Source organism: Eleutherodactylus coqui, chromosome 2, assembly GCF_035609145.1.
Source record: "Eleutherodactylus coqui strain aEleCoq1 chromosome 2, aEleCoq1.hap1, whole genome shotgun sequence".
Taxonomy (NCBI): Eukaryota; Metazoa; Chordata; class Amphibia; order Anura; family Eleutherodactylidae; genus Eleutherodactylus; species Eleutherodactylus coqui.
This window is the reverse complement of record NC_089838.1, coordinates 119,979,073-119,992,053: the sequence shown is the minus strand read 5'-3', so window position 1 is coordinate 119,992,053 and position 12,981 is coordinate 119,979,073. Positions and strand designations below refer to the sequence as shown.

Below are 12,981 nucleotides of genomic sequence, written 5' to 3'. Positions count from 1 at the left end.
GCATATGGAAACATGTTAATATTTACTGAATTGTTATATACATCAATATGGGGTATATAAATAAAAACATGTGCTCATAGCTGAAATGTGTCTTATAGATAAAAGCATTGGAAAGAAAATATAGATTTACTCTACACGGATAAGTGGGCAAAGTTAGCATTCAATCCACTAGCTTAAATAATAGGTAGATTTGGATTTCATAAACCACCAAGTTGAGTACATGTTGCTTAGAAACATTTCATTTTGTAACCTCTGCTTCACATTAAGAAAAGCTTACAAAAAGGTACTAACCTGCTTGGACCATGCATGTTGTTTTCAATCACAGCCTTTATTCTCGCCTTGGCTGACAGGACAATCTCTTCATGGATTTGTACTGAGCTGATGTATTTGATTTTCAGATTATCTACAGCCTGCAGATACAAGTACCTCCATTGTTTATTTTTGGAAGCTGTAATGAGCAGGCATTAACTTGCTCACCAGAGACAGATTTAAGAATTATTCACCTGTTTCTATGAATTTCATCATATTCTGGATAGCAGTATAACATATGCTGAGAATGAGTAAGTATACAATGTGTTGGCGGCATTTCGCTGATTTTACTGTTGCATGTGTAGTCATTAAAACTATAAGACATTTGGAGCAAGGAAATAAAATACAAACCAATACATAGGAGCAGGGGCGTAACTAAAGGCTCAGGGGCCCTGATGCAAAACATGAGCTGGGGCCCCTCTATCTGTATCTGTACCCGTACCCATACCCATACCTAAACCATGCTGCACAGAGCCATAACTTGAAGCTTCTGGGCCCCAATGCAAAACCTGTAACAGGCCCCCCAACTATAATGCTTTATTCATAGTACTGGGCTCCCTATATGGAGAAGAGAGGCCTTATGGGCCCCCTAAGGCCTCATGTCCACGGGGAAAATCAGGCCCGCTACGCATTCTCCATGGAGAATCCGTAGTGGGTCGCTCCTGCCCCGCGGACATGAGGGTTGAAAATAAGAATAAATCAGAATAAACTTACCTCCCGCCTGCTCCGGATCCTTCCTTCGCTGCAGCGTCATCTTCTCTGCGTCGCGGCCGGATCTTCTTTCTTCGGCCCGGCGGATGCGCAGGATGACGTCGGTGACGTGCCCCGCGCATGCGCTGGCCCGAAGAAAAAAGATCCGGCCGCAACGGAGAGAAGATGGCGCCGAGGCGAAGAGAAGAACCGGAGCGGGTGAGTAAATTCCGATTTTTGTCTCCCGCGGATCCGGGCGGCTTCCATAGGCTTCAATAGAAGCCCGCACGAAAATGGAGCATGGTCCAGATTTTTTTCATGCTCCATTTTTAAAAAAATCACTTTTATTCACCATCCGCGGGTATTTATCTACCCGCGGGTGGTCAATGCATCGCTATGGGATGCGGATCTGCGGGCAGGAGAAGAGTTAAAATCCGCTGCGGATTTTAATTCTTCTTTTGCCCTTGGACATGAGGCCTTAGGCTTCTGGGCCCGGGTGCAACTGCATCTGCTGCACCCTCTATAGTTACTCCCCTGCATAGGAGGAAGCTATGCACCAACATTCAAACTTGGCCATGGCTATCAGAAAATTGTTTTCATTGATTTTGGTGGCCAAAATACATCTACTCCCAAAATTAACAATTCTCTTACTAGAGTGTTATATTGTTCTTATTTGAAATTTTCTTTAAAGGAATTTTTAAATAGTAGAAAAAAAATTGTATGGGCAAGGAAAGGAATAAAATAAGAAAAATAGGCAATTCTCACTGCTAGATATTCCCCCGATCCAGCACAGGCGTCTGACTCCACCACTCCAGTCCCAGAAGAAGCTGCAGAGGTCACATGCCATTCATTGTACATGTAACTGCTCAGCCAATCACTGATCCTACTATTTAACCACCTTTTTAAAACAGGACATTCACGTGAGATGCTTGTTCATCATAAGGACCCTTTTAGATAGGAATACTGTCAGGTGCTTAACCGCCTGACAGTCATCCCAAGAATTATTGCTACTGTGCTTTTACACAGGAGGGATAATCCTTCACTGAATGGAGGCAGAGCGCACCGGAGAACTCTTCCTGCCGCTCAAGTCCATTTAGAGTAATCAGGCAGTCATTCATAGGTGAACAACTGCCTGTTTAAATAGGCCAATCGTTGTTTCATTTTTAGGCTTGTCTAAACAGAATGGGGAACAATAAGTGAATGAATTATCATTTGTTGTTTAGTCACTGGCAGTGTTTACACCGCACAGTGACCATTCAATTTCACACAACCCAGCGATAAAATGAGCGATAATTGCTCCATGTAAAAGGGCTCTAAGAACAGCTATTCATCAAAGTGGAAACAAAGGTTCTGAATTGTTGACATCCAAATGCCTGATTTCTTTTTTCCCCAAAAGTTGAAAAATTTTCATAAACATCAGAACCTATAACACTGAAATCAATGAGTTTGGTTCACTTTACTTTCACGTGTAAGGAAAGCTTTATTCATTAAAAAGGTAGTAAGGTAAAGTCCCCTGGTGGAAACACCGAGTTATGAGTGACTCCTTGGGTGACGTCACAACATGATGTTTTCTCAGCAGACTGTTTTTGCAGGGTGGTTTGCCATTGCCTTCCCCAGTCATCAAAAAGGTAGGACCAAGTTATAAAGTTATTCCCTATCCTCAGGATAGGGGATAACATTATGATGGGTGTGGGTCCAACTGCTGGAGCCTCCACCGATCCTAAGAGCAGAGGTCCAGTCTGTACCTGAGTGAATGAAGCAAAGATGTGTCACTACTCCACGCATTTCAGTGACAGCTCCAGAGATTGCTGAAGTGCTTGAACTTAGTCATCTCTGGTGCTGTCATTGAAGTCACTCGAAGACTGACTCTATTCCTGTTCTTGGGACCCTCATTGATCATAAAGTTCTGTGAATTGGGGATAACTTTATAACTTGGCACAATCCCTTTAAATCAAATGACTCAGAATTCCGTGCACTGTTATAACAATGTAGGCTATGTCTGTGTGCAATATAGTACTAAGCAACCACTCTTCTCAGTATAAGGAAGGTGTGTGAGTGGTTATTTATGAGTACTTTGCACCTGTGCAACGCTCCTCCATTGAACAGTTTGTCTGTCTGCATGTTGAGGGATGTGGTATTTTTACCTGCCCTCTTGTATTAGTACATTGGTAAGTAGATGGCCACTTTCTGTGATTTTTTTCACTATTATAACAACATGCATAATGCACTCAATAATATATGGTTCCATTCTCTCTCTGTTGGATTTGATCCAGAAATCCAAAAAATGTACTCCCAATAGACAGCTGAAGCCAATTTAAAATACTAAATCTATACAAGTGGGCTTTAAGAATCCCCTGTCTCTACAGAAATAGCAGCACAATCTTGTTAAAGGGCTGACCCATAACAATATATGTATAAATGATAACGCCACTCAATGTTCCTCTAACTGTTAATCCATTTATATTATTATTTTATAAGGAATCCATGATATGCCAGAAGTAAAGTGAAGCACATGAGTAATATTTAATCTCTCTGCTGTACTCTAGAGATACTTCATACAGTATTTTTTGTACATGTATCTGATAAAATAGGGTTTTACAGTAATATCATTAAATATAATGAGGCAGATTTATGAAGCTGTCTAAAAAGAAAACGGTCTCTGTTAGCCATAGTGACCAATCAGAGAGCAGCTTTCATTTTACCACAGCAGTTTGAGAAATGAGAACTGTTCTATGATTGGTTGCTGTGGGCACAAAGACAGTTTTCCCTTTAGTCAGTTTCGTAAATCTGCCCCTATGCCATTACTGTTTTTTTTTTTCCACATCAAGAGCTTGTACAATTCAAAAACATGTAAAGTATCATTTATAAAATTACGAATATGTTGTGTTATGTTTTATTCTCTTTTTCCCATGAAATCCCACCTATTGCTCTACTGAATAAATCACTGAAAAGATTTAACAGTTCCTTCATATTACTGAGGAGGATAATTCTTTATGGCCTTCACAAGAGTGTAAGCATTTTGAAGGCGTTGTTTCTGTGGGTAGCTCATAAATTACTTACAAATTGAATAAAGCACTTATTACACAACAAAGATAAGTGATTAGTAGCATGTATGCCGCACCTTATGACTACCGAATTTGATTGCATGTTACCCCAGACCAACTATTGTAATCAAAAACTATTAAAACATCACTGCTGTGAAATCAAGCTGGTCTGGGTAATATAGACTGCATAGATTAAGTGAAATAATAGTAATCATGAAATAATAAGCTACATTATTCAGTAAGGTAATCAATATTGAAACTGTCCAATGAAACGGCGTATTATCCCGATGTTAATATTAGAGCCTTTTATAAAATATGGCTCTTTTTGTGATAAACTCCTTATTTTTTAAGTAGATATCCCAGACACATATAAGGAACAAATCCCTTGTTGTGTCATTGGTGGTGAAAGTGGTGATATAGAAACGCTATTTGTTTCAAAAACTTGTGCTTCAAGGCTTATTCACAAAATTTTTCATCAGTATTTTGTAAGACAAAACTAGGAGTGCAACATACAAAGAGAAAGTATAATAGAAAGATTAGCATCTCTTCCGTATTTCGGACCCGCTCCTTACAAAATACTGATGAAAAGTATTGATGCGCCAATAAGCCCTCAGTGGAAAATTTACTGATTAGGGTTCATTCATATTGGCAATTTTCCCATCCGACTGCACACAGACAGCACACTGACCCATTTCATAGAGCTATACAGTCATGCTTTTTTATGAACTGTAAAAAAATCAGCATGCCCTATTCTAGTCCAATTTCTTGGATGATAGTCACTAGAGTTGAGCGAACATACTCTGCCAAGCTTGATGCTCGTTCGAGTATTAGCGTACTCGATGGTGCTCGTTACTCGAATGAGCATGAAGCCGTGTTCGACCCCGCCCCAGTTTTTGGCTCCTCCCTGCTGTGATGTGCCTTTTTTGGCCCCTCCCTGTGTGACGCAGCGCGCATCAATGGCAAATTTTTTGTCTGGCAGGCAGGAGAGAGAGAGAGAGACAGAGAGAGAGAGACAAACCTAGAAGAAAAAAAAAAGCTCGGCAGGAGGGCAGGTATAAACACAACTTATCCCCCAACATGTAGACAGCCAAACCGCTAAATGGAGGAGCAAATTACACATGTGAAGGTTTTTTGTTTGTTTTTTTTCATTCAAGTCAATGAGTGTGCTAAAAAGAAAAAAATGGAGCCCACACAGAGGACATCCACGTGTATTCTTTTTTCACTGAAGATTGCTAAGCAAAGCTAGAAAAAAATTTGGGCCACACACAGAAGCAAAAAAATGGACATGTGCAATGCATATGGATGCAACACGGACATACACATGGATTAAAAATCTGTTTATTGTTCGTGGAACAAAATCAGACTCACCAGTCTGAAAAGGCCTTTATTCTCTCTAGTTACCTGCCAAGACCTACTCCACAGAAGCCATGGATGTCACGCTATGATGTCTAGCAAACCAATCAACGCCATGAAATTGTACTAAGTTGATGTCATGACAGTTGTATAACTTAAAGATACTGTCCACAATTATAAAAACTTGGCTGCTTTTTTTTTTTAAAAAAAGTGCCAAACTAGTCTACAGGTTGTGTGTGGTATTGCAGATCTGCAAAATTCATTTTAATAGAGCTGAACTACAATACCAGACAGAATCCATGGACAGGTGTGGCGCTGTTTTTGGAGGTAAGCAGCCGTATTATTCTACTCCTGGACAACCCCTTTAACGAAACTCAAGCTACAGTAAATTAAGGGTGGTCACATCTGTATGTGCAGGTACTGTAGTAATATGAATTTTGTTTGTACCCATGTTATAAAGTAAAGATGAACGGATGTACAGTTTACATCAGCAGTAAAATAGGTCATTAACATAATTTCACCCTCTATCCTAAAATGTGAGATACATGCCTTAGTTTTGGAATCTGAGATTGGTATTATATTAGCATGAACACAATTGCCATTCATTGAATGACCCAAATGTTGTCAGTTTTAAACAATAAAGGGGTTGTCCAGTCAACTCAAACTATACCTCAATGTTCATGTTGGCAATATACAATAAACTTCCAATGATACTCAATGTTCATTTATATTTCTGAGTCCCATTGTGCCCAACAGTTACGTAACTGGAAGAGATCATGTGGTCTTAATGCCAGATTGCCTCGCCCTTTAGATGGAACATGACAGCACCTGTCATGTACACAAATCGCCTGCTTGTCCTACAGGTGAGGCATATAGTGATGACTATAGTAATGAGCAGGCAATTCGGCATGGTCACGTCTAATATACAGATATTTGATTGAAAGAGGTTGTAGCATGGCAGACTTTTATCACCTATATGTAAGATAGGTGATAATAGTGTGATTGGTGGGGGTTTCACCGCTGAGATCCCCACTAATCCTAAACTCCATTCAATCTGACATCACTGCAAGTGAGAGAAATGGCCTCGCAGTGATGAAAAGAGGGGGACACAGGACCCTCGTTCTTGATAATCGTGGGAGTCTCAGTGGTTAGACCCCACCAATCAGACTTTTATAACCAATCCTATGGATAGGTGATAAGTCTATGTTTCCACAACCCCTTTAAGTGTCAGTTTCTAATCATGGAGATGAATTCTAAATGGTTATAAATGATATAACTATGACATTTACCAATTCATAGTCATGTGATTCATACTGCATTTCCTGAGTGTAAATATATTTCCCCTCGGCAAGTAGAAGTGGGAGATCTGCTAAACAAAATAAAGACACTATGCCTTATTAAAACTATATTCATGAACAAGGGGCCCGTTCTGCTCACAGTAACCAATCAGCATTCAGCTTTCATTTTTTCATAGCAGTTGAAAAATTAAAGCTAAGCTCTGACCGGCTGCTTTGGAAATAAGGCTTCCAGATTTTATGCTCATACTGATGAGATATTCTCTCCTTTTGTTTCATTGTCAGTGATAATTTATTTCAGTATGTTATTTTGTATATTTTCCCTGACTGTAAAATTACATGAAATACATGAGCAGAATTTAAAAAAAGGTTATTATTACTACTAGCCTATAATCTTATAATTGCCAGTGCCTTTTACATGCATACATATTCTTTTTACTGCCTAGCCAGTAATGAGATTTCACTAGGGTTACCAGGACTATGTCTCTCACTTTCTCTTTTCATTTTGGCTAATTGATTGAAAAAGAAGAATACAATGGATTTGTAACAAATTACCTGAAAAAGGAAATTCTCAATCCTTGGCATCTGCTGGACACTGATAACTAAACTTTCCACTACATTGTCAAAGCCACAGACAATCTCTTCAACAGATGGATTAAAGCTGACATCTGTTTCTTTTAAGAATGGTTTCTGCAGAAGGAAAAACACACTATTGTTGGTCTTTATTTTACAAGTGAACAATAGCTATTTAAATATGTTATGTTTATACTTTCATTGGTTTTGTGCAGAGAAGCTATTTCATATTCCATAGAAACAGATAATGCAGACAGACAAGGCATAATGTCATCATGCATACAAAAGTTTCATTAATTCAACATTAACTGTTTTAAAAATACACATATATATGCTAGTTCTGAAAAATACCATTTTTTCCAGTAAGAATAATCAAACTATAGGCAATAATGAAAAAAGTTACATGATAAGAGGCAAGACATTTACCTATTGACTTATCACTAATGACAATAGCAATTAAGATGCATTTACACTCAAAGATGATCGCTCAAAAGATGGTTTTAGGAGCGATCATTTTGCATAAACTACTACTTGGTACTAATGCCTATTAGTACCAATTAGTAGCATGTGAGCTGCCAGGAGCTGTATTTAGGGAACAGACCACCCGCTGTTCGCTGAATACATTCCCTTTGTTCTGCCGTGGGGCTGACAGCTAAGACAATGTAATCAGCGCTACCCACGCAGAACACAGCGTGTGCTCCGTCTTATCAGCTGTTCTGCTGATAGATGGATTTCATGCCAAACTGAAATTCATCGTTTGGCAGAAAAGTGAAAAGTGGACACATTTACATCCAACGATTATCATTTAGAAGATGGCTTTTGAGTGAATTTTGAGTGATAATCATTGCGTCTATATGGGCCTTTATACCTAGAGAATGGACATTTTTACAAATTTTCACCTATCTACTGGATAGGGGAAAACTGATTGGTGGGCATTTGACAACACTGGGGTCCTCAATGATCCCAACTATAGGAATCCTATTTCCCCATTCATTCTCACTTCCAGGTGGCTTCTCCAAGCCATAGTAATGTCACATTAAATGGAGCACTGGCTGTGCATGCGCAGCCATAGCTACATTCATTTCAATGGGTCTGATAGAAAAAGCTGATCACTTTCTGCTTGGCCATCAGAGGCAGTCCCATGGAAAATCAATGAAGCATCACTGTGCATGCTGGACTGCCCCTCCATTCCATTTCCTTCTCAATGCAGTTGCTGTAGCAGGCAGTGAGGAGGATGGGGAAAAATGGGCCCCCCATTCTCAGCATCATTGGGTATACCAGCACTTGGATCACCACTGATCTATCATTTTTTACTTAACCAGTGGATGGATAAAAACTTGAAAATAATTTCAGTCTCCAAATTAGCCCCTTAAGGGGAAGAATGTCCTGGGCATGGGTATAACTACAACCATAGCAGGTGCCAAGTAGTTTACTACCTAATATGGCCAATCAGGTGCAGAAACTATTTCACTCAGAAGAAGCAACCACATATCCAAAGTTAAAATAGTTAAAAGATAACATTTTTTCTGCCTATATCCACCTTTGGGAGAGGGGGGCTCCTTACATACAAATTTATACAGCTAATAAAGTTCAGTGGGAGTTGTACAAAGTACTGTATTCAGTAGGTAGTTATGTTTTCTTGGGGGCCACTGTATCCAGTAATTTATTATTTTACTATGCTGCATTAAATCTCACAGTATGCAAGTATTGAAAAACATTAAAAAATATATGAAATTAAAAAAGAATGTTGAATATTTTGGTTAAATAATTACTATACTTTGTTTTGGGGACCAATGAATTTTGGTTATGACTCTTAGGTAAGAAAAAGGTTTTGAAAGAGTGAAAATGTAGACTGTCTTTGTTCAGCCTAATGTGATTGTTCCCAGCAAGAGAAATCAAGTAATCTTGTAAATATAATACCTTTTAATGGCTAACAAAAATACAATAGCTAACAAAATGATGATATAGCAAGCTTTCGAACCTCTCAGGGTTCTTCTTCAGGCATAATTAAATAGATCCAAAGAGGCATGAATATAAATACACACATACTTATGACAGGGCACAGACATGGATGTGGTCAATTTGCACTTAAAAGAATACCACAACAGGATGAGTAGAGGAATAAATAAATACTTAAATAGTCCACTTGTTAAGATGTGAAGTTTTTTGGTCTGGTCCCTGAATTAGTGTTAGGTGGTCACCAGGCCAGCAGTGTTATCTGTGCTATAGATTTCTCATACTTACCAGTCACGCATGAATCCTCCAGCCTAATAAACTATTTAATTATATTTGTAATTATTTGTTATTGTACTAATGTAGTTAATATATTAACAGGTATACAGCACTCATTAACACTCTTCTAAAAAACTAGGCCTTTTGATTTATCAACAGCTAACTGCCTCATCTAGGCAAAAAAGTTTTTTTCCTGTTCTTAAAATCTTACACTGTTACACTTAAAAGTCAGTAACATGTCCACTGAAGTAATAGCATGTGTTTTCAGGAAGGCTACAGGGCTTTAAACCTAGTCAAGTAATCCACTCATTAAGATTCAAAACGAAAAGTCCATTTCGATGGGAAAGTCATTTTTTTCTTTAATTTGTGCTTGTCATAAAGTGGAAGTCTAAGGATCACCTAAAGAATGAGGCTTTACATAATCTTTATGGCTTTAGCTAGACAAAAAGCTCACTAATTGACAGGTGAAATGTGCATTCTACTCACAGGACTTAAAAGTTTAACTCACTCACAGAAATACTAATTAAGCAAACCTTACCTTGTCTTATCAGATAATATGAAAGAAAAACATATAAAAGTAGAACCAGTGAAGTCTGCAGAGCAGAACTACAAAGCAAAAGAATGTTTAAAAATAGGGAAATGCCATAAATACACTAATGTGAGCTGGGTGTGCATGGAGCATATACAAAGGCATGTACCACAGAGCTCTACATTATGTACCACTGTATGGCGCCTCTGTATGGCACCATATTACATATCTCTTTTTCTATAGAGGCCACGCTTTTAAGGGAATAGACCACTGTAATGCCATGTTCAATGGAAGATGACATATTTTGTCTTTCATACAAATCCAACAAAAATCGTAGACAGATGAAAGTACAGTAGAGCCCCATAGAAGCCGATGGGTGCTGTATAATGACTCTGTACATCTTAAATCTAGAGTGGACCCCAAATAAAGTCCTGTGCATGAGTGCATTTGTATATATTTTTGGACCCAAACATTGCAATAAGAAGGATAATGATATTTTTAATTATAATATATTCTTAAAATTTATATGGTGTTTTCCATTTCTAACTAATTAATTGTGCATAGGATACAAAGGACTAAAGGGAAGACAGAAATAAGAAAAAAAAACATAGATGCTATAGAGTATTATTAACTTGCAACTAAATGTAGTAAAGAAAAATATCAATAGCAAATATTGAATTCATACCTACAAACCAACTTAATCATTGCATAGTATTAACCCTTTCCCATCCAATTTGTATCATGATTTTCATAGGGGGCTTACTCTTTTTCTGTGGTTATACAACGGCGCTATACGCTGGCTAAAGGCAGTACTGCATGAGGTGACACGTTAGATAGGCTCCCACAGCAGAGAGGCTGGCAATATACAGTAAGAGAACCCTGATGGACGTCTTCCAACATCGGAGCTGTACAGCCTTAAATCATAATGTCATCAGACAGTGGATTGGAAAGGGTTAATGCAGGCTTGAATATTCCCTTACAAATTTTGAGAGACTATTCCAATGTTACACAATTAACCTGGCTCGTCATTTTCTTTGGCCGATTAACCATTTAAAATGTGTTTTTAAGGTAGCAAAATATTTTATTACTTCACATATTAGTAAATACAAAGCTTCCAATAATTTCACAACTAAACTACAGTTCTCTGAAGGAGTATAAATTATAAAGTCAGCATGAGCATAAAAAGAGGAGTTATATAAAGTTCTTATTGCTAATAATCAAGAAGACCAAATGTGTTAGTAAATTATTGCTAAGCGGTTTATTAAGTTGTTATAAGATGTGACATGGTGGTAGTCTGAGAAGATTAGGCAACTACCATATATTAGCTTGCTCCCTTGCTCCATGCTCAATGGCTGTTGGCTGTCTTTGACAGCAGACAACTGTCCACAACTGCCCCCAACTGCCATGGTCAAAAATAACTCTGATTGTGGCTGTTAACCTCCCATTCACTGCATGGGTGAAAACTGACAGATCTGTGGGGATCTACCCACTGGGACCTCCACCAATTCTGGGAATGGGGGACCCATGTCCTCCCTATTTGACAGTTCAAGATACATTGTCCCATTTCTGTAGTGTAGTGGGGAATGGACAAGACAGAAACAGTCAAGCACAGCGTTTGGCTATTTCTGTCTACTTCATTAAAATGAATGGACCAGCACTGCTCCATTCAATTAAATAGGGCAGATAGATAGTCTAGCCGAGCACAGCACTCGCTCTGCTATCTACCTGCATCATTGAGAGGAATAGAGCCACTGTTGCGCATGTGTGACCAGTGGCACCATTACTCACTACACTACAGAAATGGGACAATGTATCTTTAACTGTGAAATAGGGGTGGGCATGGATCCCTCATTCTCGGGATTAGTGGAGGTCCCAGTAGTTGGACCCCCACCAATCTATCAGTTTTCTCCTATCCAGTGGATGGGTGTAAACTGAAAAAAGTTTCATTGCCAGAATACCCCATTAAAATCCAGTTTATTAATATATTACATTGTAATCCTTGCAATCCTGCAAGATGAACACTGTCAGAAAAAAGTTCTAAGCCAAAATAGCACTTTTTTGATCAACCATTCTCCAAGAAAAAAAATGAATAAAAACAGAACAGAAAAATTGAAATCCCTAATGGGGGGAAACACTGGTGTTAACAAGCCCTAATACAGGTCAATATAAAAGTCACAAAGCTCAATGCAAGCTGTAAATCACATTCTATGTAGAGGACCGGAGCTTGTTCAGGGTCCTGTACCATAGACAATGTACCAGAAAAATAAAATAGAGCCTCCCTCACCTAGTGTCTAAAGGAACAGCTCATCCTGGTTCAGATAAAGAGGAGTGCAGAACATGGAAGACAGCACTGCCCTGCAGAGAGGTGCTACTAAATTGCAAATCAGTACAGGCACTTTGGTAATATGGGTGTTAAACCAGTAAAATGTCCATGCCGATTGGTTGGATCTTCCAGCAAAGTGCATGTGCTAGAGATCCTGACTGCCTGTGACATTGGATGCTAAGTCTGGTCTGATGTTACAATGGAACAGCAAATACAATTGTACTGTATGTTGAAAATATTGTATCCTGAAACCACTGTAACTTGAGGGATCACTGTATGGACAAAATTGTAAGTGCATTGCATAAACATTAATGTAATCAATGTTCTCAGTGAAGGATAAGTATCCATGTCTTGATTAAATTTCAATTGATCATCCTGCAGAAAAGACATGAAAATAAAGCCTTTTCACTCTAGAAATTATACCATATAATAAACAAACAAATGTGTTTGTCAAATATTTGCGTGTGTTATGAGTTTTTTTTTTCTGTTCAACCTACACAAGGATGCTTCATTGCCATCTGTATTTACGGCTCTGCAAAATGGGCTTGATTTCTAGCACAGATTTAGTGCCAGGATTTTGCTAAGAATGACAGAAGTTAGTGTTGCATGACACTGTCGACATACATATTTATG

At 38.5% G+C, this 12,981-nt stretch overlaps 1 protein-coding gene across 1 annotated transcript in view; it reads right to left on the bottom strand.

Annotated features, from left to right (window-relative positions):
* Positions 1-12,981, bottom strand: part of LOC136610023 (dynein axonemal heavy chain 3-like) — a 1,175,415-nt gene that overhangs the window by 975,871 nt on the left and 186,563 nt on the right. Inside the window, exons 12-13 of the mRNA XM_066589293.1 lie at positions 7,247-7,381; positions 292-410 (exon numbers count right to left, since the gene is read on the bottom strand). Coding sequence (XP_066445390.1) covers positions 292-410; positions 7,247-7,381 — 254 coding nt within the window. The remainder of the gene's footprint in view (positions 1-291; positions 411-7,246; positions 7,382-12,981) is intronic.